The sequence below is a fragment of the Gopherus evgoodei genome, chromosome 17 (assembly GCF_007399415.2).
Source record: "Gopherus evgoodei ecotype Sinaloan lineage chromosome 17, rGopEvg1_v1.p, whole genome shotgun sequence".
Lineage (NCBI taxonomy): Eukaryota > Metazoa > Chordata > Testudines > Testudinidae > Gopherus > Gopherus evgoodei.
In genome coordinates, this window is record NC_044338.1 from 22875198 (window position 1) to 22902118 (window position 26921).

The 26921-nt window shown below is 49.2% G+C and overlaps 2 protein-coding genes and 1 long non-coding RNA gene across 6 annotated transcripts in view; 1 reads left to right on the forward strand and 2 right to left on the reverse strand.

Annotated features, from left to right (window-relative positions):
• Window positions 1–1706: 1706 nt before the first annotated feature.
• On the reverse strand, window positions 1707–9898 carry SUPT4H1 (SPT4 homolog, DSIF elongation factor subunit). Of its 2 annotated transcripts, XM_030536406.1 has the most exons (5): window positions 9741–9877; window positions 9338–9444; window positions 4451–4506; window positions 4034–4087; window positions 1707–2225 (listed from the first exon to the last, which is right to left on the reverse strand). In XM_030536406.1, the coding sequence occupies exons 1-5, from the start codon at window positions 9807–9809 to the stop codon at window positions 2158–2160; spliced, it is 354 nt and encodes a 117-aa protein (XP_030392266.1). In that variant the 5' UTR covers window positions 9810–9877; the 3' UTR covers window positions 1707–2157. The 2 variants fall into 2 exon arrangements, with proteins under 2 accessions (XP_030392266.1, XP_030392267.1); XM_030536407.1 differs by lacking the exons at window positions 1707–2225; window positions 4034–4087; window positions 4451–4506 and adding an exon at window positions 7006–7749 and having other exon boundaries at window positions 9741–9898.
• A 230-nt stretch (window positions 9899–10128) lies between these two features.
• On the forward strand, window positions 10129–26869 carry LOC115636390. Its single transcript, XR_003996908.1, has 3 exons — window positions 10129–11319; window positions 18586–18726; window positions 26656–26869. It is a non-coding gene; the product is annotated as an uncharacterized LOC115636390 (long non-coding RNA).
• Window positions 15788–26921, reverse strand: part of RNF43 (ring finger protein 43) — a 131031-nt gene continuing 119897 nt past the window's right edge. For all 3 annotated transcript variants that reach the window (XM_030536405.1, XM_030536404.1, XM_030536402.1), the window contains one exon: window positions 15788–18167. In XM_030536405.1, coding sequence (XP_030392265.1) covers window positions 18124–18167 — 44 coding nt within the window. In that variant the 3' untranslated portion in view covers window positions 15788–18123. The remainder of the gene's footprint in view (window positions 18168–26921) is intronic.

Below are 26921 nucleotides of genomic sequence, written 5' to 3' on the forward strand. Positions count from 1 at the left end.
AACATGACCAATGAAGGAAGGCTGAAGGAATTGGGTTTGTTTAGTCTGGAAAAGAGAAGACTGAGAGGGGACATGATAGCAGTTTTCAGGTATCTAAAAGGGTGTCATCAGGAGGAGGGAGAAAACTTGTTCACCTTAGCCTCCAATGATAGAACAAGAAGCAATGGGCTTAAACTGCAGCAAGGGAGATTTAGGTTGGACATTAGGAAAAAGTTCCTGTCAGGGTAGTTAAACACTGGAATAGATTGCCTAGGGAAGTTGTGGAATTCTCCATCTCTGGAGATATTTAAGAGTAGGCTAGATAAATGTCTATTAGGGATGGTCTAGACAATATTTGGTCCTGTCATGAGGGCAGGGGACTGGACTTGATGACCTCTCGAGGTCCCTTCCAGTCCTAGAGTCTATGAGTCTATGAGTGTACATACACAGGCACACACTGCCCTACCCTGGAGCCAAAGAGAAAACACCTCCCATCCTGCCACCTTTGCTTCGTATAAGGCCCTCCCTATTCACAGATACTGTTAACAACTTTGCCTTGTGATAGCCTCTCTTCAAATGAAGTCAACATGTTCATTTTCAAGGAGTTTGAACTCACAAGAAGTCTGGAGGGAGACTAAGAAGCCATCACCGAACTGCCGAGACAAACACCAAGAGGCAAAGTTTCAAATCAGGGAAATGTGAAGGATCTCTCTGAGCAATGAGCTAAATGCCTTAATGACTCAGCACTAGAAATACCCCTGAAGTCACAAGGCCATGTACACCTAAATCACTCTGGAAAAACCTCACCCTCAGACATACATTTTTCTTCACACTTACAAAAATATTCTCCTCAGTTTAAATGCAGCAACTTTCGGGCAAAGCAAGTTTTCCATGTTCAACTGATAGGATGCAAAAATAGAGCATTACAACGGACATTGATTGCAAGGTTAGTTCCAGAGGTGAAGGAAAATATGATTCACATGGCTAATTTTTATGAGCTTTGTCAGCTTTAATGTTTATAAGTTAGAGACCAGCCCAACCCCAATGGTTGGTCAGCAGCTCTTGCTGGACAAGTATAGAAGAGGAGCAAATACAGAAGTAACATGAGCAGCATTTTCACAGGAGACGAATAGGGAAGGTCCATCTGCCTAGAGGGCAGGGCACCAGTGAGAGCACAGGGGACTCTGGAGTCCAAGCTGCATGGAGTGTGGGGTGTAAGGTGTCCACACCTCTCACCTCTTCCCCAAGCCAACGGGAGTCCCTGTACCCCTCCACACAGCCCCATCTACGGGCCTCTCTCTTGCTCGACATGCCACAGAATCCTCAGCTTCACCTCCTGCCTCCAGGTTGTGCTAGGTGCTACACAAGCACACAGAGAAAGCCTGCTTGGGACCCTTACTGAGCACTGGATAGTGCAAGCAGCTCTTAACATCCTCCTCCTCTCCGGCTCTCTCTTTCCTTCAGCACCTGGCACTGGAGCTTCAGCTGTCAGACTCTGCTCAGTAGTACAGAAACGAGGCCCCATCCCGGCGAGCGCAAGGATTCCCATCTGGCCCAAGGTGCAGAGAAAGGGGTGGCAGTTGCAGAGTCCAAGCCCAATTCCAGCATGCAAAGGGCAGCAACCAACCAGACCAACTCCCATAGTGAGTCCCTGCATGGGGCCCCAGCCCTCCTCAGACAGGCTGCTAGGAGGCTGGTGCAATCGGTGACTCGGAAAAGAAAACAGATGCCTGTGACCATATTTTTATTGGAAATAGTTACACAAAACAACCCTCCTCCCATGACCCATCCCCCCCACAATGTCTGGTTGACCTGCTGCTTCTGAGAAACTTGGGGTTGGGGAGTCTGTATAATGCTCTTAGAGAAACCCTTCATCATACACAGATGTGTTCCTGCCAGCCCACTGCTTCCCCCATCCTGGCCTCAAAGATTCTCCATTTGCTTGGTGAAAAGAGGCACCATAAGAATCCAGATAATGCTTGAGCAGCTGGGTCTGATCCAAGCTCCCCACTACCACCACCATCAAATTAGAAGTTCCTGCTCACCTTCCCACCCCTCCCCCCCCGGGCTGAAAAGCACCAGAGCTGCTTCCTAGAGCAGTCTCGGTACCCCAGCCACTCTGCAGAAAAGGAACACTGGCCACGTGCTGGAGACTCCTCCATGTGGTGCAATGACGGCTCAGGTTTTAATGGCTGTGTCTCGGGATTTGTAGGCCACACCTCGGCTCTTCAGCTCCCGCACAATCCCTGCAACAAGACAAACAAGAACTTCAGTGTCATTGGGAAAAGGGAGACTTGGGAAATCTGGTGGCTATGCCAGCATTATGGGAGGTGTAGGCCCTTGCCCAGGTGTAGGCCCTCACCCTGTCCCCGTTCCCATAATGCCCAAAGCCTCACTAATTACTCTGTTCACACTCCTTGTGAGGTGGGCAAGTCTCAGCCCCATTTTAGAGAAGGGCAGCTCAAAGGGCCCATTAGATCATCCAGTCTGACTGCCTGTATAACACAGACCATTACATGTCACCCAGTTATCCCTGGATTGGACCCAGTAACTTGTCTTTGACTAAAGCACCTTGCAGAAAGGCATCCAGTCTGGATTTGAGAACACTGAGATGAAGAATTCACCGATCCCTTTGGCAGGTTGTTTCAGTGGCTCAGTGCCATCACCGCTAAATATTTGTGTCTATTTCTACTTTGCATTTGTGTGGCTTTAACATCCAGCCGCTGGGTCCTGCTCAGCCATTCTGCACTAGGTTAGATTACAGAGCCCTTTGGCACCCAGTATTTTCTCCCCATGCAATTAATTCCCCTGAACCTTCTCCTTGACCAGTCAAACAGTTGAGCTCTTGAAGTCTCTCGCTGCAAGACATTTTCATCAGCCCTCACATCATTTCTCTGGATTTCTCTGCACCCTTTCCAACATCTTTTAAAAAGTGTTGATTCAACAACTGCACAGTCTTCCAGTATTGTCTCATCAATGCTGTATACGGAGGTGAACATAGCCTTTCTAGTCACTACTCCTGTTTCTGTACCACAGCTCACATTAGCTCTATCTGCCCCGGCATCACACTGGGAAGTCAGGATGATTTGCTTGTCCACTTTGACCCTTAAATCCTTTAAAGGCTCACTGCTCCCATTCGGTAGGTACAGCCTGCACCACTTCTTCCTAGATATGTAACACTGCATCGCATTGTCTCCTCCTTTTTTCCAAATGCCAACACTGGGTAGGGCCAAGGTTTGAGCAGATGCCAACCATGTCAGTTCTGTGCTGCCATCTGAGTCTGTTGGCGGGTTGCCTGGATGGCTTCACCTCCTATCTCCTTAACCATCCCCAGTTTCTCTCCATGCACTTTTCCATAGAGCAAAATTTTAGGCAGTCGGCAGGGGGTTACTCTAGCAGCACAGCCAAACACTGAAGCTTACAGAGCTGTGTGTAAGCTCAACAATTTGTCTCACTCACCCACAGAAGGTGGGCCAATAAAAAGATATTACCTCACCCATCCTGTCTCGCTAATAGCCTGGGACCCACATGGCTAAAACACTGTCTGCCCAGTCTTCGTCATTTACCAAGCTTCCTCTGTCTCACCCACAAAATTGATCAGCAATGATTTTATGTTTACATCCAGATCACTGATGGAAATGTTGCAGCATTGGGCCTATCACCTACCATTTTGGTGGAACCCCACCAGTTAACACCTGCATTTGATGATGATGCCCCATCAACAACTACTTTTTGAGATGGTCAATTAGCCAGTTTGTACTCAGCTTAACACATGCTCTGATATTGTACAGTTCTCTTTTTAAAACCAGAGAGATCAGAATGGTGTGTAGTGACTAAATCAAATGCCTTATAAGGTAAATTATAGCTCTGCACTTTTATTAAGCAAACATGTAATCTCAAAATGAAATCAGGCAGAGAGCACATGGCAGAGCTGAGAATAGAATTCTGATCCTTCCTCCACCATGTGCGCATTCAGGTGAGTCCCCCTACACGGGGAGACACCATCCCACTACGCTTTTAAAAATCAAGAGAAAAAAAAAATCAGCCAGATTACCTTGGGGCAGACGACCAGTTACAGACACTGCATACACACCAGGCTTGAAATTACCTGCAAGAGAGACAGACAGACAGCACACATACTGGGTTATTCTGCACATCACCATCCAGGCAAAAGAACTCAGCCCTTGGTAATCTGGTGTGTTGAATTCCCTCCACCTCCGCTCCCAATTCAATGGTAATAAGGGAGGAATACACTAGAAGGGAGTGAGAAAGCACTTTTCCCATGAAGAGTAAATCACCCTCTTTAAAGGACACCTGCTCAACAACAGAGCATCAGCCAGGACTCCACAGCCCCACCTGAAACTTATCCAACCTCCCTGACCCTGCGGGGGTGGTGAGGAAAGCTATTGCTGCCACCTGAACATTCATCAGAGGAAAATAAGCTAAAGTATAAGAGGAGAGAGACACTCACTGACTCGCTGCCACTTGGAGACCCAGCTGTCCTCAGGGCTCATCATAGCAATAATCCTGCAGAAGAGAAGCGGATTAGTGCACAAGGCATGTTTCTGACTGCAAGTCCCATCACCCAGACTAACCAGAGGTTGGATGGAGAGCAAGTTAAGACCCCCTCCTCCCACATTCCCCAGCACCTGGCAGCAGCAGGGTCATGGATACTAGCAGGAAAAATTAAGCCCTCTTCTATGGTGTCACCATGGCAGAGCCCCCTCTGGCAAAAGATAAAAGGGAGGAGGGGGAAGTGTGGAAACAGGAGACTCCCATTAACCCATTGGAAGGTACCAGCTCCTGCAAGTTGACAGAGACATGTCTGCCTTGACCAGTCAGATCAGACACTTGAGACTCCACTATCTATACACATGGTTGGCACTGCTGCCTACAAGTCAATGACGGGTTACCGTATACTCTAGAGGGCATTCTGCACCAAATATCAATAGTTCTGTGCACAGTATTTTAAATAAATAAATAAATAAAAAAATGCAGCGGCTCCAGCATGGCAATGGGCAGCATAGGCGCTGGCTGCATGAAGGTGGGAGATCACCCTGCAATCCCTCTCCCTGGGATACGGACTCAGCAGTGATGCTGCACCCAACCCTGACAGCACAAGGCCTGGGGGTCTGGGTGTGGAGGTTGCACCAGGGAGGTCTGGGTACTGGGGAAGTGAGGGCTCAGGGTGCGGCATCAGATGGGTGTTTGAGTGCAGGGAGCGCAGTGGAGGTGCATGAGTGGGGGTCTGGAGGCAGAGGACTGGGTGCAAGGTGGCTCCAGAAGCAGGGTCTGAGTTTCAATGGGGTGAGGTATATGGAGGGTTTTGGCCTTCCTGATTACACCCCTGCATGCTCAAGCAATATTTTTATACTCCTCCCTAGTCATCTGTCCACATTTCCACTTCTTGTAAGATTCCTTTTTGAGTTTAAGCTCACTGAAGATTTCTCTGTTAAGCCAAGCTGGTCACCTGCCATATTTGCTATTCTTTCTGCACATTGGGATGGTTTATTCCTGCGCCCTCAACAAGGCTTCTTTAAAATACAGCCAGCTCCCCTGGACTCCTTGTCCCCTCATATTAGCCTCCTAACAACAGTAAAGACCTCTTTCCCTTCAGCTACAAGAGCAAATGGAGGGGAGGATGGAGAGAAAGGGAGAGAAAAAACAAACACACACAGGACAGATGGAGAACGTTATTCTCTATATGGTCTGGCCCATAGAGGGACAACGCACTTTCCCAGTGGAGCAGCAGTGGAACACTGGAAAGCAGGATTCTGGATTTCTATCCCTGGCCCGGAGAGCAGAGTGTGGGCTAGTGTTACAGACAGCATGGCCTGACATAACAGCACCCGTGTCTGACCAGCAAGGGAACTGAACCGTGGACCTCTGGATGTAGTAGCAGCAGCAAGAGACTTCACCACATTGTGTAAGCAGGGGCTACACAAGCACATGGAGGTGTTAGTGCTACAGGGCACTGCTGTGCTGCAGAGTTGTTAATGCTGCTGTTCTTGGAGCTCTGGGGTTAGCGGCACTAGCAGAGAGGGCAGCTTGCCGAGTCAGCAGAAAATGCCGTTCATAAAGAAAGGCCACAGGCTCGGCTCTGTGGTGAAGGTGCTTGGCCAGGTTTATTGTCAGCAAAGCACAGTACAAGCGCCTGGCCAATGGGTCACAGGGACATTGACACACATATGACAAGGTAATGCCTCAGTCAGCATAAAAGGATGCTGTCCCCTCAGCCATTACAAAGTGGCCCCTTTTATAGTTTCTTCTTTTATACACTGATACAAACAAGTTACGTCTGACACTCCAGGTGTTGTTAGTTACTGCCCTTCTTCTTGTACCTTCTACTTCCAACAAAATACCCGCATCCATTATCCTGTCATCCCCTCCTGATCTTATGAGGGGTCGGTGAGATCCTGTACCACCTCTCGAAAATTTGTTTACAAAGTTATTTGAAACCTGTGTGTGTTCTTGTACCATCCTCTCCGGTCAGAAATGGGCTTACTTGGTTAGCCAATATCAGGTGTGTCACTGTACTGCCAAGGCTTACTCTGGTTCATACTGTTTGTTATGTCTTGGGTCCCAACAAGGCGTACACATGGTTCCGGTTGTTCCTACTGAAGGCTGTATGGCAAAATTTTACAGACTTGGCTCTACTATACTAGAGACATGGATTCTGTTACCAGTTTTGCCCGAAGTGAATCTGTGCAAGCGTTAGCTCATCTGTGACAGGCGCCTACGATAGTTACCTCTCCCAAGGTAACAGTCAGAGACTTTGGTTAAAGGAACAGAAATATTAGCAGCTGTCAGTGGAAGAGACTAGAACTCATGGCCCCTCACTCACCTCTCAATGCATCCTCCCCTAAACTACAATGCACAGTGTGGGGCTCTTCCCCCACCCGCCAGCCATATGAAGGCAAGAACTTGTTGCATTTTCACAAAAGTTCCTGCAGCAGGGGGATTGATGATAATTAATTACGTTGCTGATAAATTAATTTAAGAGAACCGACAACACTTAGAATTCTAGTACAACTAGCTGATATTAATTATTTCAACCAGTTTAACAGATGCAAAGAGCCTGTTTGCGATATTCCAGATCATTCCCAGTGTATTTTTTAACCACGAGTACATTTGCTATCCTCCAATACAGCATGAGAATCCAAGGGACTGCATATTAACACGGCATACACTAAACTGATTACCAACTGGCTAACTAATAGATCTCAAAATGTAACTGTAAACAGGGAATTGTCATCCTATTGGGCATGTTTCCAGCAGGGTCACACAGATTCTTGGCCCTATGCTAATTAACATTTTTCCAAGTGACCTGAAAGGAAATATGAAATCATCACTGATAAAGTTCACAGATGACAGAAAAATAAGGGAAGTGATAAATAATGAAACAGGTTACAGATTCAGAGTGATCTGGATCTCATGGTAAACTGAGCACAAACAAACAATGTGTGTTCTACTGCAGTTAAATGAAAATGCATACAACTAGGAACAAAGAACGTAGGCCATATTTACACAATGGGGGACTCCATCCTGGAAAGCAGTGACCCTGAAAAAGATTTGTGGGATGAGGTGGATAATCAGCTGAATACGAGCTGCCATGGGAAGCTGTAGCAAAAAGTGATAATGCGATCCTGGGATGCATAAACAGAAGATTCTTGAGTGGGGGGTAGAAAGGTTATTTTACATCTGTATTCGGCCCTGGTGCAACCACTGTTGAATACTGCGTCCAGTTCTGGTGCCCACAATTCAAGAAGGCTGTTGATAAATTGGAAAGGGTTCAGAGAAAAGCTATGAGAAGGATTCAAAGATTAGAAAGCCTGCCCTATAGTGATAGACTCAAAGAGCTAAATCTATTTAGCTAACCAAAGAGAAGGTTAAAGTGTGACTTGATTAGTCTAAGTATCTACAGGGGGAACCAATATTTAATAATGAGCTCTTCAATCTAGCAGAGAAAGCTATGACACAATCCAATGGCTGGAAGTAGATGCTAGACAAATTCAGATGGGAAATAAGGCGTAATTTCTGAACAATGAGCGTAATTAACCATTAGAACAATTTACCAAGGATTTTGGTGGATTCTCCATCACTAACAATTTTTAAATCAAGATTGCATGTTTTTCTGAAAGTTCTGCTTCAGAAATCACTTTAATGAAGTGTTCTGGCTTGTGTTCTATGGGTCAGACTACTACATGGTCACAATTCCTTCCGGCCTTAGAGTTCATGAATCTGTATTATACGGTGGGGTGGTCAAACTGTGGCTCGCAAGCCAGATGTGGCTCTTTTACAGTTAGAGTGCAGCCCTCCCATTCTCCACCCACCAGGCTGGACGGGGGGAGCTCAGGACTTCTGACCTGCACCAGGATGGCTGGGCTCGGGGCATCTGCCCAGAGGAGAGAGAGGTCGAGGAGCTTCAGCCCTGCGGGAGGTGTATGCTGGGGTTTGGTGGCTTCAGCCCCATTCTTGGTGAACCTTCAAGCCCCAGCAGGTGCCTCCTGCAGGGCTGGAGCCCATAGCCACTCCACCCTGCCGCAGGGCAGAAGCCACAAGCCCTGGCAGGTGCACCTGGCTCTCAAATTTCTGAAGACCATCACACATGGCTCACATGGTCAGTAAGTTTGACCATCTCTGTTATACAGTCTCCTGTCTTTGTCCATGCTCAGCCTTGGAAGCATCCTTAAGATGACCAGAGGCAACCCCATCCTCAGTTCTTTTCTCAGGTCCTTAAAGTTATCCTTGGTTTGTTTAACCTCCCTCACAGCTGTGATACTTGTCCATGTGGGGGCTCCCCAGCTGGAGGATGCTGTTCTCCTTCTGTAAGCAACAGAGGGATACGGTCATGCTCCTCATTACAGAGCCCCAATACAACATCTCTGGCTTCCACGCCCACTGGCAGGCACTGTAGCCTATGGCGAGACCACTAGGAAGCCTCAAGGTACATCCACACTGCGATAAAAAACTTGCATCACCAAGGCTCTTAGCCTGGGTCAGCTGACTCAGTCTGCGGGGCTAAAAACTGCAGGGTAGAGATTCAGGGTCAGGCTGGAGTCCAGGCTTCACCATCACAGGATCTCAGAACCTAGGCTCCAGCTCAAGCATCTACACTGCAATTTTACACCCTTGCAGCTTGAGCGCCACAAGGCCAAGTCAGCTGACCCAGGCCAGTCATGACTGTGCCTAGACCATACCCTCAGCCTCACATCAGTCTTGTGACATGCTAGGCCAAGCCCAAGGGGGAGCCCCTGGGGGAGCAGCCGGGCCAGGAAGTGCTAGAGCTGGTGTCTCGTAGCACCCAAGTTCCCAGAAAGTCACCGTGGCCCCCAAGCTGCCTCGCCCTGGGGCTCACCCATCAAAGGAGGAGCTGGTGCAGTCATAGACCATCTCACGGTTGCCCTTCATCTGCAGGTAGGCGTCGCAGTTATCGCACCCGTCATACTCGAACTGGTCGATCGTCTGTGTGGCAGGAGAAGAGGGATCAGAGCCTGGTATCCCCACGCGTGTCCACCCCGCCCCACGCGCTCGACCCCCGATGAGTGTCCACTCTCCTCTCACGCGCTCGACCCCCCCGCGTGTCCACTCTCGTCTCCCACGCGCTCGCCCCCCCCGCGTGTCCACTCTCCTCTCACGCGCTCGACCCCCGATGAGTGTCCACTCTCCTCTCACGCGCCCGACCCCCCCGCGTGTCCCCTCTCCGCCCACGCGCCTGTAACCGCGACCCGCGCGCGTCCCCCTCCCCCCCGTCCCGGCACCTTGACCAAGGAGCAGAGCAGACAGGCCCGCAGATGCCGCAGATCCTTGGGCACCGTCTCCAGCGCCATCGCTCGCCCCACCCCCACCGGAAGAAGAGAATCCCCCGCGGCCCATAGAGACACACCACCGAACGGCTCCGTCACTTCCTGTGCCGGACAGGCGGACTTCCGGTCCCGCGCCACTCCCGGCGCCAGGCGCAAGCGCAGAAGGCGTCGTTCCCGGGTGGGCGAGGCGGGAGCGGGGCTTGGCAACGGGCCTGACGTCACTTAGCAACCGGCTTAGCGCTGACTCCGCGGGGGCCCGGCCCGGCCCGGCTTCTCCTGCCGGCAGCGCCGCGGGGTGGGGGGGCCTGAGCCGTGGCGGCCCCGCTGGCCGCGTGACGCGGGGTCCAGCTGCTCCCAGGCGCTGCTCGGCCAGGCCCTGAACAGGCGGGTCCGGGACACGTGCCCCGCTGCGGGCTTCGCGGCGTTACATCCGGGTCCGGGCTGCGCGAGGGGTGTGCGGCCAGAGCCTTCCCGCGGGAGCGGCGCTGGGCCGAGCCCTGGAGCGCTGCGCTCCCCCTCCAGCGGGGCTGTTAGTCTGCACGGCCCCACGGGACTCGGCCCCACGGGACTCTGCCCCCGGATCTGTAGCTGCTTTGGGAAGCCTCTTGCCGGCTGAGCTGCAGGAGAGACCGCGGACACTAGTGCAGACCGGCCACTGGAGCAGGATTTGACCTGCATTTCCCCAGCCAGTTACCCGACTGTTCATTAGCCAATAGGAGATTATTGGGCCCAGATCCTCCATGGAAGTTAGGGCCCTAAATACCTTTGAGGATCTGGGCTTTAGTGACCAGGAGTTTTGGACTCTGTTACTGGCTCTGGAAACTGTGTGTGGCTTGAGAAGAGAAAACAGGTCTCCAGTTCATTCTTCTGGCAGCAAGACAGAAATACCCTTGCCTGAAGGAAGGGGAACAGTGCACAAGTGGCTGGTTTCCGCTGAAATGGGTCTGGCTTCTTTCCTCTGGCTCTTTTGGAGTATGCCTGCCCTGCAATTGGAGGTGTGACTGCAGCATGTGTAGACATACCTGAGCTAGTTTTAATCTAGCTAGTTCAGGTACCAATAGTAATTAAACTGTGGCAGCGCAGACTAGCTGCTCAAGCACAAACCCACTAGAGAGCCTGGGTATGAACCATGAGCCTCTTTGGCCTGTGCTATGTTAGCACATGGGTTGTAGCTGGTTCATAATCCTCTGTGTAGTCCAGCCACAGGAAGATACAGACCCACTCTGTGTTTGTGTGGGTTATGCACAATAAAAAGTAAATTGCCATACCGCTCAAAGCTGCAGTCCATCCAATGCTCTCCTTTTTCTATCTTCCTGCCTCTTTTCCTTTACTTTTCAGTTTTTGATTTGATTCACTTTCCTTTCCTTTTTCTCTGTTTAACTCTCCCATCCTCCCACACATTCATCTAATGCCCTATCTTCACCTCCTCACTTTAGAGTATCAGGAGGGGAGAGATGAGGAAGCCATTTTGTTGCCCCAGGAATATGACTTGTCCTGTCTTTTCTCCCAGGAAGGGGATGGGAAGCCACCAAAGGTACAGTAACGCCTCACTTAAAGTTGTCCCAGTTAACATTGTTTCATTGTTATGTTGCTGATCAATGAGGGAACATGCTCGTTTAAAGTTGTGCAACGCTCCCTTTTAACATCATTTGGCAGCCACCTGCTTGCAGGAAGAGCAGCCCGTTGCAGCTAGCTGGTGGGGGCTTGGAACCAGGGTGGACCGGAAGCCCCCCTATCAGCTCCCCACTCCCCTAAGTTCCCTGTGCAGCAGCTGCCCCTCCCCCCACTGCCATGTGCTGCTCCTGCCCTCCACCTTGGAGCTGCTCCCCAAGACTCCTGCTTTCTGTGAGGGGGAGAGGGAAGGAAAAGGGGGGCTAATGTCAGGGTTTCCCCCTTCTCCCCCCTTACCCCATCTTCCGTAGTGCAGGGGGGGCACACCAGAGCCCAGGACGGAGTGAGCTTGGAGCAGCTGCAGTCTCAGCAAGCTGATCTAACTAACAAGGTGGTGTACTTCAAGGGGAAATGTGCATCTCTCCCTCCATTCCTGCTGCCTTGTCAAGTGAGAGAGTTAACCCTTGAGGGCTCAGCCAGTTGCTAGTTCATCATTTAGCAGTAAGGCAAATATCCCACCCTCTGACTCCTCCACCTCAACCAAGCTTCACAATCATCATCACTGTGTACCAGTATTAAATTGTTTGTTTAAAACATGTACTGTGTGTGTGTGTGTGTGTGTGTGTGTGTGTGTGTGTGTGTGTGTGTGTGTGTGTGTAAAATATAGTCTTTTGTCTGCTGAAAAAAATTTTCCCTGGAACCTAATCCCTTCATTTACATTTATTCTTATGGGAAAATTGGATTTGCTTAACCACGTTCTGCTTAAAGTTGCATTTTTAAGGAACAGAACTACAACGTTAAGGGAGGAGTTACTGTACCTGAAGAGGGATGTCTCTGTTGTGTCTGATTCCAACTCCTACTCATTGCAAGGAATGAGGGGCTTGTGACGTTAATGTTTGTGCAGTGCTTTTCTCAGGCTACTGGAATTCCTGAAATCAGCAGATTGCACAGGCAGCTAACACAGAACTACAGCTTGGGCTTGTCAGGAGGCAGAAGCAGTCCTGTCTACTGTGCTATCTTCACAATGCTGGCTGCCCGAGGGGTGGGGAGAGGGTAAGTACAATAGTTACTCATGGACAGAGACAGCTGGGCCAGGCTCCCAATGACCATCCTCCAAACCTGGCACACAGCTCCAGTGGCCCATTCCCCCCTTGAGACACTACATATGGGAGTAGATCCCCACATCCTGGTTGTGGGGGAGAAGGGAGAGAAAGTGAGCCAGGGTGGTTTTCACCTCATCCACACCCATACCTTCACAGTCAGCAGTCCCTCTCCCCGATGGGCTAACTAAGTTCTTCTCTTACCAGATAAGGTGCTAGCAGGCAGTACTACAGGTTCAGTTCCTACTGCTGATGTGTGTTGGGTTGTTACATTTGTACACAATAGCATTTGTTTTTATTTTTTTTAAAACAACTAGATTACCTAGAAGAAAACTACATTGAAAGAACATTATTTAAGTTGAGCATCAGAGGGGTAGCTGAGTTAGTCTGGATCTGTAAAAAGCAACAAAGAATCCTGTGGCACCTTATAGACTAACAGACATATTGAAGCATAAGCTTCCATGGGTGACTAGTCACTTCGTCAGACGCATGTCATCTGATGAAGTGGGTATTCACCCACAAAAGCTCATGCTCCAATATGTCTGTTAGTCTATGAGGTGCCACAGGACTCTTTGTTGCTTATTTAAGTTGCAAAGTCTAGCACTTGAAAGTTAAGAAATGCCTACTTTAGGGTTGCCCATGCAACCTTAATTTTCCTTCTTTGTGCGTGTGTATTGCGATAGAGTTTTTAATTACTTGGTCACATATTATTTTTCCTATAAGTCCTCTGCCTCATTCAGTGCACAAGTTGGGTGCACAAGAGGGCAGAATTAAAGTTGCAGAGGCAACCAACTTTCAAGTACTTGACTGTACACACGCACTGGACTGCACCTCCTGCTCCCACCTACAGCTAGGAGCTTGGGAGTGTCCTTCTCATCAACATCAGAGGCTAACAGGAGATATTTGAAATAATTTATTTCTGTGGAATTGGAAGGAGGCACCTTCTTAGAACACAAGCCTCTGATGACTGTATACAGAACAAAAACACAAGAACAGACCTGATACGTGGATAAATATATTAGTAAATAAATATATTTCTGAGCACATCACCATATTCAAACATCTTTGTTTCCATCTCAGACATAAATATACAGATTTGCATATATAAAAAAACCTATTCTTCCTTTTTGGTTTGTAATTTACCCAAAACACCCAAGAGCCTTGCAGAACAGACTCAGCAAAAACTAAAAACCATGTTCACATTTCAAAAGGATCTGAGCTTTACAAGACGAAGGAACAGAGGGCTGTTTGCGTGAATGAAGGAGGCTATAGACACAGCTACGGGAGCTGTGCCTGCTTCGGGCTCCTCTCGTTGACGCGGGCTGTCCTAGGAAGAGGCTGTAACTCAGCTGCCGGGGGCTCCGGGGAAGTGCTGGTAATCCTCATTTGAGCAGCTCTGGCTTTCACTTCTATTCCCAGCGGGGGCCTCTGCTCTATAGGGCAAGGATGAGAGCTTAACCCTGAACCCCTGCCTTGGACAAACACTGCTGACATGCAGTGCCTGATCCTGAGTACTGCTGAGCTCCTGGGAGTCTCCTTGAAGTTACATGCCATTTGGAGGTGCAAGTGTTCAGCACGTCAGGATTATTTGTCATTGATTCTTACATCACCTCCCCTCTTAGATAGCTAAGGAGTCTATTCCTCCTTTTATTGAATAGTGCCTTGGATTAACTCTTCCAGACAGAGCTCTTCCCATCTGATAACCCATATGGACAGAACGGCAAACCCTCCCCCATCTAAACTACTTCCTAGATCTGCTCTCCATGCCCAGAGGGATCCTGAGGCCTTGATAGGTTGGTTTTGTGAAAGAAAAGTAGCAGCATAAGGCCAGGAAATAAAAACACTTTAAAGTGGGAGCTGCCCAATGCAGCCCACCTAATACTGCAGTACAGAGCAGCAGGGGTCCTTTACTATGGAGCACACATTCCACTGAGCTTGGGACCTATGCCAGCCAGAGTCCTCCTAAGGCAGGGCTTCTCAGATTGGGGGTTGGGAGCCCTCGGGGTCACAAGGTCCTTACGTGGGGGGCCACGAGCTGTCAGCCTCCACCCCAAACCCCGCTTTGCCTCCAGCATTTATAATGGTGTTAAATATGTAAAGAAGTGTTTTTAATGTATACGGGGGGGTCGCACTCAGAGGCTTGCTGTGTGAAAGGGGGCAGCCATACAAACATTTGAGAACCACTGTCCTAAGGGAAAGAGATGAATACTGTTAAACTGCGAATGAGAGGCCTAGTCTTTCAAGGTGCCGAGTGGGCCCATCAGTGGGGGTTTAGCTCGGGGGTGGAAGGCCGCACTGTGCAGGATCCTGCCCTTGGTCTGAAAGCAGCTTGGAGTTCAATTGTCTTAACAAAGACAATTGAACAGCATTTGGCTGGGGCATGTGATGACCTGCATAAGAAGAGCCATAGGCCAGCATGCACTGTCCGTAAGCAGAATCTGGGGAATCTAGGCCAGCTCCTGCTTTCACTTCTACTTTAAAGGTGACCTGCTTGGGGGAAAAGGGGGACTGGGCTTATGTCCTTTTCTTTCTTCTTTCTGATGGAGAAAGAAAGCCTGCAAAGTTTAAGATACAAATCTGTCTTTGACCTTAGAAATCCAGCCCCTCTCCATGCTGAAAGACTGCAGTTGGCTGGAGAACTAGTGAAATGGTGATATCACAGGAGCCAACAGAACGAGAGCAGACCAACTGGGAGAAGAGCTTTTGGTTAGACTATTTACAGCAGTGGTGTTGGTTAGCTGCTATTACACCTGGCTAATTTCAATGGCAGTGGACACTTGGGAGACAGAAAGCCATTGTTACTGATTAAGGGGTTCAGAATTCACAGTAAACTTCCCTGGGACCCCTCCCCCAAAGCTCCCATATCAAAGCCAGGACAGAACACAAGTGTTAGACCAAGATCCATCCATGCCAAGGCCCTGTCTCTGAGAGGGGCCAGCCCCAGGTGCCTCGGAGAAAGGTGCAAATGGGCCGCAAGCTTTATGGGTCCATGGGGCCTGTGCTCCAGGAATATTCAGGGCCCAGGGTCCCGACTCTCCCAACGTTCAGGGCCAGGTCTCTCCCCTGGCCCCGCCTGCCACCCCCTTGTGCCTCCCCCGGAGCATCTTCTGGCCCCGCCTGCTGCCCCCAGGTGATTTAAAAAAGGCAGCTTCCTGCCCACCTTCACTCTGTGCCACTCTTGGAAGCGACTGGCATGTCCCTGCAGCCCCGGGAGTCGGGGGGGGGGTCTCCCTGGGCTGCCCCGCCCTGAGCACTGACTCCACAGCTCCCATTGGTCGGGAACTGCAGCCAATGGGAGATGCAGGAGCAGTGCCTGTGGGCACTGGCACACGAAGACTCCCAGTCCCCCTGCCTCGGTGCCGCTGTCAGACGGGTGTGCAGGTTGCTTTGGGGAGCCGCTCGAGATACGCGCTGCACCTCTCACCCTCTCATGACTTGGACTCATTCTGGGCACCACCAGAAATTATACAAACCTATTGCCCCTGAGCGCAACCACCTCATTGTAGCAGCTGTGGGAAAATCTGTCTCCACATTAGGTCTCAGTCTGGTCTCTCCTACAGGCAGGGCGAGTGCAAGGATGTTTCGCACCCTAGGCGAAACTTCCACCCTTGCGCCTCCACCCCCCCGAGCCCTGTAGCAACCCTCTGCCCTAAGGCGCACCCCCCTCCCCATGGCAGCTCCCTTCTTGAGACCGTTCATTAGTCTGATCTGTCTCCTCTCTAAGGTAACAATCCCAATCTTTCCACATGAGTTTTTCCAGTCCCTGATCATTCTCATCACCCTCGCCCTCTGAAACCCTTCATGTCCACACTATCCTTCCTGAGAGGGCTGATTAGAGCTGCGCCATTCCAGGGGAGGCTGCACCACCAATTTCTATAATGGCATTATAATAGCTTCCCTATTATTCTCAGTGCCAGTCTGCATGCATCTTCTTTGCTTTTTTGACCACAGCTGCACACTGAACTGAGGTCAAATTTAATATGCATCTCTTTCTAACAGATCTGCTCTAGCTCAGTTCTAGAGCAGTGTGATTCTGGAACAGCCTTCCAAGGGGGGTAGTGGGGCCAAACAACATCACTGGTTTTAACATGCAGATTGATACAGTTATGAATGAGATTATCTGACAGGGTTGGCTGCGACAGCGGGGGACTGGAGTCAAAGGCCTAGGAGGTCCTTTCCAGTCCATATGTTCTTATGTTGCAATAAGAAATCATGGATGTGATGCAGGACTCACTGAGTGATGTTCTCTGGCTTGTGTTATTACAGGAGCTCAGATTAGATGATCATAATGCTCCCTTCTGGCCTTAACACTTGTGAATCCATGAATTCCTGGATTTCTAAAGTAAATACAAGCAACGACAAAAACCCCTCCCTAATTTTTCCAGCCTTCTGTCTCCATCAGAAAGAAGCTAAAAAAGGACACAGCTGATTTTGAAGAATTCTTTTGCAGGTCACTGAAAAGAGCTTAAGATTCCAGAAATGCTAGTTGGGATGGGGAGCTACTGAGCATTTACTGTCCCAGATGCTTTCCCAGGGACTTGAGTGTGCGTCTTACTGTGTCATGTGATGATGATGGCAATGATCACGATGAGGAAGGCAGAGAAGGAGGACCCATGCTGGCTCATGGATTAAGAGCGTAGTCTCTCATTTCTCCATGATTCCCAAGCTTTCCAGAAAAGAGAGGCTTTGAAACATGCACTGCAAGTGAGCTACTCAGCACTATTACAGACCTGGCCTTTATAACTACTTTGATAATTAAGCAAAGACTTATGTGATGAATGAGGAATCCAATAACACTTCCAGGTAATGTAATGGATTCTGAGAAGATTCTCAGCCCCAGCTCTTTCCTGGAAATGCTAGCAGAATCCTGAATGTCCTCACTGCTCCTCCAGCTGGATCCTAGTATGGGCAAAAAGACAAGTTGTCCCCACCCTGGCCTCAGCTGAAGGACAGTCAATTGCCAAGTGGCAGGGACCCTCAATTCCCACTGCAGTCAATGGAAGCATCTTGCGGACTCAGGACCTCAGAGAGCTCCTGCAGTGTAGAAGTGGAAGAGAGCATCTTGTGCTTAAGTTAGAGAAATAAGAGGATTCAGGGTTAGTGAAGTAGGCTGGCCTGACTTTGACCTAAGTGACAACATGAAAAAGGCAGGAGCTATTTGGCTTTATAATGTCATCTCTGCAGTTTTTAGTCTCACAGGTCTGCCCATTTCCAAAACATTTCCAAAAGCCTCCAAACTCCCCCAGGTTTGTGACCATGCCAAAATACCGGTTTATGACTACCCAGCAGGCTCTCCAGATAACGAACACTGGACACAGGGTTGGAATGAGTAAGTCCATGCCCCCAGAGTGTCTTCTGATCAGTGTGTGCTGTCCGTGCCTTAAAAAGAGAGAGGAGCGGTGGATTTGTGTGACCACAATACAGTAAAGTGGGCAGGGAGCAGGCAGAAGGGGGCATCATGGAGGTTACCAGCACATTTTGTTTCTCAGTGTGGGGCAGACTAGGACTGTTACTACACTACCTGCTCAGAGAAACAGGAAATAAGTCACTGATTCCAGTTCTTGTTCATTTCCTGAATGTTTTGTCCACTCTGGCTCTCTGTAGTATGCAGGTGAGTTCATCTTTCATTAAACAGAATGTTCGTACACATCTTGGATCGCCTCCTTGGATCCTGCATTCAAAAAAAAATATGGAAGTTACAGGTTTCCCAGCCCCCAAAGCCCAACTCCAACGGAGCCTTGATCCAGCAATAATATAGAGAACAACATGCCCCTAGCTTCCTGCCAGCATGTCCTGGGGGAACCTTCCTGTCCCCACATGCATAGTCAGTCTAACCTTCCCAGGTAAGGAACAGTCCAAGCTACAGCTAAGGATAAAACTAAACTGCTCTTGTAAGTACCTGGTTTGCTCAGAACTTTCTGAAACCACTTACCATGGATGTGACACTTTCCAGGCTTTGCGCCAGCACCCAAGGGGTTTCGGTTGTTGGTGTTTTAGGGAGGCTGAGTTTGTTTTAATTTGGAGTAAAATACATTGAGCCGTTTTTTAATTATTAATGATTGAAAATAACAATTATTTGTATACCCAAGGTGCCCCTGACCACACCCTCCATGCCTTGGGCCGTACAGCAGAGTAAACTCGACTGCAATACGAGGAGAACACAAGTTCTTTGGGTGTGGATGCACACGGGTGTTTTGTGTGTCAAGAATGTACTGGGGGAAAGCTACATGGTAAGTTGTGTAATTGTTTCTGAGTTGACAATGAAGTCAAGCCCCAGCAGAGGCAGAGTTTGAGCATGAACTCCAGGCTTGGGTGCTCTGCTGAGGTAGTGGTAGGGCCTGACAAGTGTCCATTTATCTCTGAATTATCCAGGTACTGCATGGTTTACATAGACATGTTTCAGCTTATGGTCTGCTCACAGACTATTTGCCAGGACTATTGCTTCAAATATTCACTTCTCTGCTGTGTGACTAGGCACATAAATCACATGGGACGTTTCTCCCCCGTCACTGAGTCACTCACAAATCATAGAATCATAGATTAGGGTTGGAAGAGACCTCAGGAAGTCATCTAGTCCAACCCCCTGCTCAAAGCAAGACCAACCCCAACTAAATCATTCCAGCCAGGGCTTTGTCAAGCCAGGCCAGGTCAACCTCTCAGGATGGAGATTCCACCACCTCCCTAGGGAACCCATTCCAGTGCTTCACCACCCTCCTAGTGAAAAAGTTTTTCCTATTATCCAGCCTAGACCATCCCACAAGGTGCTCTCACAATGGATACACAAGTGTGTCCAGAACAAGTGCACAACTGTCCGAGTCTTTACAACATTCTCCTTGCCCCACATTTATTGAGAATGAAAGGAAACACTTGCTTGTCTGAATGTTTGTGGAACATAAATACAAAAGGTTGTGAAACCTGTCACAGCAAATTCAGTGTCTGCAGATACTTCACTGCTTTGGAAATCGGACCAGACAGATTAGAAATACAGGCAGAAAATAAGCAAATAAATTTAGCTTGAAAAAAGCAGCGACTAGATTCGGGAAAATTAATCACAAACAGCTGCTATGCAAAAGAAGTGCTCTGTCTCTGCATATATGTACATAAATAGATAATAGATGAGGTGCCAGTAGGTAGTACTCAAGCATATGCAGCAGTGTTCCTGGGTTTTGCAGGACCAATAAAACCTGTTGCTAAACACTGCAGATTGTTTCTCATATGCAATATTTAAATGCAGTTCGTAACGTGGAGTCAGAGATTTTACTTATCAAATTCTACTTTGTGGCTGAGCAGAGGCCCTGAGTCACTTTGGCATTCCACACCCATCTGCAATGCCAGTGCATGGGTCTGTCTGTGAAGCAAGCATTCTACGGCCTCGTGGACAAACGCTGAAGCAGCTGCAAGGCTAACATTCTCCCGGGTTGCCCCAGGACAGTGAAATGTCCACACACAGTCCAGCTTCACAAACCAGACCAGGAAATAACTGAGACACTGTAAGTGCTTATGCTTTGGTCAGAATCAAGTGACAAGCTGTGGCTTTTGGAAGTGACGGACGATGTAATGATCTACAAGGTATCAGACAGTTCCAGCCTGTCACAAAGGAGCAAATAATCAATATGGGGATTTTTGTAAAGGTCTTGGATTCCTTCCTGGAGAACATCACTTGGAAATCAACCCTAAAATGGAACTGCTACATGCACCACACAGAGCAGCAGTTCCTATGAAGGAAGAACTTAAAAACCAGCATGACAACTTCATGGAGAGAGGAGTCTAGAAGAAAGTTAAAAGATTGACAGACTGGACAGCAGTCCAGTAGCTATTAAAACACTAGACGAACTCTGGTATTCACTCCATACACCTCAGTGAAGCTCCAGAGCACTCCCAGTGAACTTTCTGAGCCACTGGAGGGATTCTGCCCAGCTTCACAATGGAGCTGTTCTAGTCAGACACCACAGATGGCTTCTGGCAGGTGAAACGTGTGACAAACATCTGGACTCCTTTAGGCAAATCTAGATGGCTAGGAAGGCCATTTGGCATTTCTCTGTCTCCAGAAGAGCACCAGGAATGTCACCACGAAGTGCTAGAGGGACTCAGGGAGTTGATGTAATTGCAAATGGCGTATAAGGGCTTGTCTACACAGCCCCACAGTGTGGATATGGGGGTCTGAACTGCAATGCACACTAAAATGTTGTGCTGTAACTACCCCATGTAGACCCTGCTAGCATGAACTAAAACATACCTTGTTTGCATTACCGTCATCCTGTTTCAAGCAGGACTATTTTGGCTGTAGAGGATTGATTGTGGAGACACCCTTGCAGAGGCTAATGCTGAGCACAATGGTGTCCTGATTGCGCTATTCAGCAGAGAATTTCTAGTGAGCTTGAAACTGACTAATAAAAAGTGAGTCTGTGCCTGCCAGCTGTGCCACATCCAGACACCTTTGAACAGCAGAGAGCTAAAAACCAGACCGGAGACACCTCAGGCAGTTTGGGAAATGACCATCCAGACTGTCCGGATCAGAAGGAAGACGTGGTGCTGTTTAATATTTGGGAATATTGGAGATACATAGAAGAGAAGGTTACTCACCTTGCACTAACTGAAGTTCTTCAAGATGTGTGTCCCTGTGGGTGCTCCACTCTAGGTGTCGGTGTGTCCCGGCACTGTCGATCGGAGATTTTCGGTAGCAATGCCTGGTTGGGACGCAGGCGCTTAGATGGTATCTCCTGTCTCGTTGGAATCTTCCTGAGCACCTGTGTCCCGCACCCCCCTCAGTTCCTTCTCTACTGTGGAGCGATTTTACTAGTACTCCAAAGTAGAGGGGAGGAGGGCAGGGAGTGGAGCACCCACAGGGACACACATCCCGAAGAACTTCAGTTCCTGCAAGGTGAGTAACCTTCTTCAAGTGCTGTCCCTATGGGTGCTACACTCTAGGTGAATGTGTAACAGTACCCACTGTGGTTGGTGGGACTTTAGAGATGCGGCAGTGAGTACTGTAGATAGTACTGTATGGCCTACTATAGTGTCTACCGTGGTGTCTTGCGTGAGAGCATAGTGTTTTGCAAACGTGCTTTCAGATGACCATGTAGCCGCTTTGCAGATGTCAGGCATGGGAACATTGTGTAGGAAGGCAACGGATATTGACATAGCTCAAGTGGAATGAGTTCTAATGCCTTCGGGTGGTTGAAGATTTTGCATGTGGTAACAGGATCTGATGCAGTCAGAGATCCACCTGGACAGACGTTGTTTAGAGATAGCCATACCCTTTGATCTTTCGGTAATGGAAACAGAGTCGTGGGGACTTACGAAATGGTTTAGTCCTGTCTAAATAAAAGGCGATTGCTCGCCTGACGTCGAGAGTATGCAGGGTTGTCTCTTGCAGAGTCTTGTGAGGTTTGAGATAGAAAGTAGGTAAGTATATAGGTTGGTTGAGGTGGAAGGTAGATACCACCTTAGGAAGAAATTAGGGTGTGGTCTCAAAGTGACTTTGTCTTTGGAGAAGATTGTGTAGGAAGGGTCGGCCATCAGGGCACTCATTTCACCTACTCTCCTTGCCGATGTTATGGCAACTAAGAAAGCCACTTTCATGGACATATGGAGATGAGAGGAGGTAGACAAGGACTCGAATGGAGGTTTCATGAGAGCATGTAGAACGAGGTTAAGATTCCATTAAGCAGCCGTTGGGTAAATTTCAGGGTAGAGATTTTGCAGGCTCATGAGAAATTTTTTTATGGCGGGATGGGTAAAGAGTGAATAACCTTCTAAGAGGTCATGGAAAGTGGTAAGCACCACTAGGAGCACTTTGATGGAGCTGAGCGAAAGTCCGTCTTGTTTTAGTTTCAGGAGGTAGTCTGGAATGTTAGGGAGGGTCACCGTATTGGGCACTAAGTGATTACGTGAGCACCAGAGAGCAAAACGCTTCCACTTCTGCAGGTGGGTTTTACGAGTGGAGTCTTTCGTACTGTGCAGGAGGACATATCGGACTTGCTCGGAACAGGCTAGTTCATGGATTTGGAACGATGAAGGAACCACGCTGTGAGGTGGAGCTTTTGGAGCTGGGGGTGAAGAACCTATCTGTTGTTCTGGAAAAGGAGAGCTGGCCTGTTGGGGAGAGCCCGTGGGTGACGGGAGGACATGCAGCGTAGGTAGAGATACCACGTCTGTCTCAGCCAAGCCAGGACAATAGCATGACCCGGGCCTTGTCATCTACAATCTTCCGAGGAACCCTGTGTAGCAGAGTGATTGGTGGGAAGGCGTACAGGAAAGAGTTGTTCCATGGGATGAGGAATGCATCTCCTAGAGATGCAGTTCCAAGTCCTGCTCTGGAGCAAAACCGGGGACATTTTCGATTCTGGGTTGTGGCAAAGAGATCTATTGACGGGGTGCCCCAGAGGGAGAAGAGCTATTGAAGTATTGTGGGGTGCAGCTCCCATTCGTGTTCTGTCAAGAAGTGCATGCTGAGTGCGTCGTCAGTAGTGTTGTGGCAGCCTGGTAGGTAGGAAGCAGTGATTTGTATTTGATGTTGTATACACCAGTTCCATAGTTGGATGGCTTCCATGCAAAGGGAATGTGATCGGGCTCCCTTTTGTCTGTTGCTATGTTGTCTGTTAAGACCTGAATAGATTTGTTCCTTTTGAGGGGAAGAAAGTGAAGGCACGCTCATCTCACTGCTCTGAGCTCGAAGAGATTTATGTGTAGGTGTCTCTCTGATGTGGACCGCCGCCCTTGTGTCCTGTGTCCCCCTAGATGCACTCCCCAAGCGATTAGGGAAGCGTCCGTGGTTAGCATGAGCATTGGGGATCGTTGCTGGAAGGAAACCCCAGGGCAGAAGTTCTCTGGTCTTGTCCACCACTGTAGGGAAGCTAGAACGTTGAGAGGAGTAGTTAACAGCATCCCTACGCTGTGTCTGCTGGGTTTGAAATTGGAATTGAGCCAGTCCTGAAGACATCTCATGTGCAGCCTGGCGTACTGGACCATGAAGGTGGTGGCTGCCATATGACCAAGGAGCTGTAGGCAGAGTCTTGCCTGTGTCCTTGGACGAATAGAGAGCGTGCGTTTGAGCTGCGTGATAGCGAGGAATCTGTGACATGGGAGCGAGGCTCTGCTCTGGATTGAGTCGAGATGAGCTCCGATGAACTCGATCTGTTGTGTCGGTGTCAGGGTGGATTTGGAAGCCTAGACTGTGAAAGAGGGAGATGGCAAAATGGGTAATCGTCCAGGTACAGGAAAAGCGTGATCCCATGTTGGTGGACGTAAGTCACGACCACAGCTAGAGTTTTGGAAAAGACTCTCAGCACTGTGGAGAGGCCGAAAGGAAGAACTCTATATTGAAAATGGTCGTGACCAATTGTGAAGCGTAGAAAGAGTCTGTGAACTGGATGAATTGATATGTGAAAATAGGTGTCTTGTAGGTCAAGGGCTGTAAACCAGTCCCCTTGATCCAGTGCAGGAATTATTGTGCTCAGTGTGAACATTTTGAATTTTTGTATCCTCACAAATTTGTTCAGTCGGCGTAAGTCTAGTATAGACCTCCATCTCCCAGTCTTTTTCTGAGTCAGGAAGTAATGGGAGTAGAAACCTTTCCCTTGATGTTGCATCAGCACAGGCTCCCCTGCACCTAGCTATAGAAGATGAGTCACTTCTGCGCTAAATAGGTGCTCGTGAGAGGGGTCCCTGAAGAAGGACAGGGAAGGGTAGGATGATAGGATATGAATGGGATAGAGTAACCGGACTGAACTATTTCGAGGACCCAGCGATCCTGTGTAATTTGCTGCCAGGCATGTTGGAAACTCTGGAGGCGGTGGCCAAATGGGCAAGTAGGCTGTGGAATCAAGGGGTGGTCGCACATACCCTCGACCAACATTTCAAAATTGTTGTTTATTCCCAGATGGAGGGGAAGTGGTTGCTTGAGCTTGATTTTGTCTGTGCTTAGGGAGTCTAGCGCGATTCCTATTTATGTTGTATGGTTGAGGCCGATAATATTGTTGTGTACATGGCCTTTGGTAGGGTTGGTATTGTTGTCTCCTGGGAAGAGATGGGTGAATGCCCAGAGTGCGCAGTGTCGCTCTAGAATCTTTCATTGTGTGAAGTAGTTCATCAGTTTTTTTGGAAAACAGTTTCTCTTTATCAAAGGGGAGGTCCTCCACTTTGTTCTGCAGATCTTTAGGGATGCCAGATGCAGAAAGCCATGAAGATCTGTGCATAACCACAGCCATTGCAGTCGTACGGGCTGCTGTGTCCACCGTGTCTAAAGAGGCTTGTAGGGCCATTCTGGAAATCAATTGGCCCTTGCTCAGAATTGATTTAAAGTCTGCTCTCCTATCCTCTGGAATGTAAGAGGCAAATTCAAAAAGTTTATTGTAGTTATCAAAGTCATAGCTGGCAAGGAGTGCAGAGTAGTTTGCAATCCTGAACTGTAGAGTGGAGGATGTGTAAACCTTGTGATCCAAAACGTCAAGGCATTTAAGGTCCTTGTCTTGCAGGGTGGGCCGATATTGTGGCTGTTTCGTTCTTTGTGCGACTGCATTGATGATGAGTGAGTTCGGTTGTGGATGAGAAAATAGGAAGTCAGTATCCTTAGCAGGAACATAGTATTTACGTTCAGCCTTTCTGCAGGTTGGTAATAAAGAAGCTGGAGTTTGCCAGAGAGCATCAGCTGGTTCCAGGGGTGCCTCATTTATAGGGAGCGCGATCTCTGAGGGCGCAGAGGGTTGAAGGATTCTGAGGAGTTTATGTTGTGTCTCCTGAACCTGTTCTAGGGGGATGTCCTGACTGAGTACCACCCTCTTGAAAAGTTCTTGAAATTGTTTACAGTCGTCCACATTCTGCGGGGGCGGGGGAGAGAGGGCTCCGTCTGGAGCAGATGGAGAGTTAGGGTTCAGTGAGTGTGGATATGGTTCATAACTCACGTTCTCAGGAGGGGGTTCAAGAACTCTAGAAGTTCACAGAGCTGGAGATCCAGGCACAGAAGCAGGTAGTGGTTTCCTGGAAGAGGTCTGATGATGAGTGGTAGGAGGATGTGGCCAAGGGTACCACTGAGGCCAAGGCATAGGGTGAAGTAGGGAAACTGAGGCTGGTGGCTGCGGACCATAGCCTGAGGTGGAAAAGGCTCCAGTGGGGGAGGAGAGGGAGGTGCGGAGAACTCTGCTTGCTGTTGTAGATCAGGTTCGCTCTCAGTGAAAGTAGCCAGTTCAGGTGGTGAGAGCGGCTGTTTGAAGAGTAAGCCCTGTGTATCTAGGAGCGGTCGCTGTGAGTGAAGAAGTGCTGCTCCTGCTCCCTGGGCTGTGCTGAGCCTGGACTGTGCTCTCGTGTGTTAAGTGAAAGTGTGAGCGGTGCCATGGGTCGGTTGGAGGTGCCCTGTAGGGGGTCCGCTGCTGGTGCGGGGGCGGGAGGCAGGCTCAGTGCCGACGTTCTTCCTGGCACCGGAGCTGAGCGCGCGGTCGGCACCGTGGCTATTTTTAGCCCTGAGGCATGCGGTGCCAACGTCTTTGTCGGCACCGGGGCAGAGCGCGCAGCTGGCTTCGAGGTTATTTTTAGCATTGAGTCGCTCGGTGCCGCAGAATCTTTCTGTGTCCGGGAGGTTGAATTTCTGCCTCTACTGTCTGTGGGAGCCGTAGTTGAGGCGTGAGCTGGGCTGAGGTGCCTGCCTTTGGTGCTGTAAGGACAGAGGGTAGGGATCTCGCAGGAGCCCCTTACCCTTGTTAAAGTCTCTCCTATGAGACTGCTCTGCTCCAGAGAGGGTGAAGCAATGCTCCCCCCCGGTTCCGATCTGCTGCGGGTTTAACTTTCCCCGTCTCCAAAAGCGGCTGCAGGGATTTTTCCATAAGAAGCATTTTAAGCCGCAGGTCCCTGTCGCGCCGAGCCCTTGACTTGAGGCTTACACAGTGGAGGCACTTTGCGGGGATGTGGGCTTCCCTGAGGCACTTCACACAATGTGAGTGCCCATCCGACCTTGGCATAGAGTCCTGACAGGAAACACACCTTTTGAATCCTGAAGCCCCTGGCATTGAGAATTAGAAATGGCAGGGGAGAGTGTCTCAGCGAGAGACAAGCCTGAGGGATTTTTTTTTAAAAACTAAGTCACTGTGTAACTACACTAAAGGAAAGGAAACAACTGGGATGTAACTAATAACTATTTCTATATTCTTGTTACTTTGTTCCTACAGAGACCAGGGAAGAGGATCAGCACTGCCCCGAGTCCTGTCTTCAGCCGGGGACGGTTGAGAAGAAACTGAGGGGCGTGCGGGATGCAGGCACTCAGGAAGATTCCAACGAGATGGGAGATACCATCTGAGCACCTGCATCTCAGCCAGGCACTGCTACCGAAAATCTCCGATCAATGGCACCGGGACACACCGACACCTAGAGTGGAGCACCCACAGGGACAGCACTCGAAGAAGAAGAAAGAGAATCGACTTGCTGTGCAGTAACT

Excerpts from the sequence above, each read along its gene's own strand:
- SUPT4H1 (XM_030536406.1), bottom strand. The coding sequence starts at position 9,809 with ATGGCGCTGGAGACGGTGCCCAAGGATCTGCGGCATCTGCGGGCCTGT. Across the intron at positions 4,507-9,337 it reads ACCAGCTCCTCCTTTGATGG|GATTATTGCTATGATGAGCC; the intron begins GTGAGCCCCAGG and ends TCTCTTCTGCAG. Across the intron at positions 4,088-4,450 it reads CTCCAAGTGGCAGCGAGTCA|GTAATTTCAAGCCTGGTGTG; the intron begins GTGAGTGTCTCT and ends TCTCTCTTGCAG.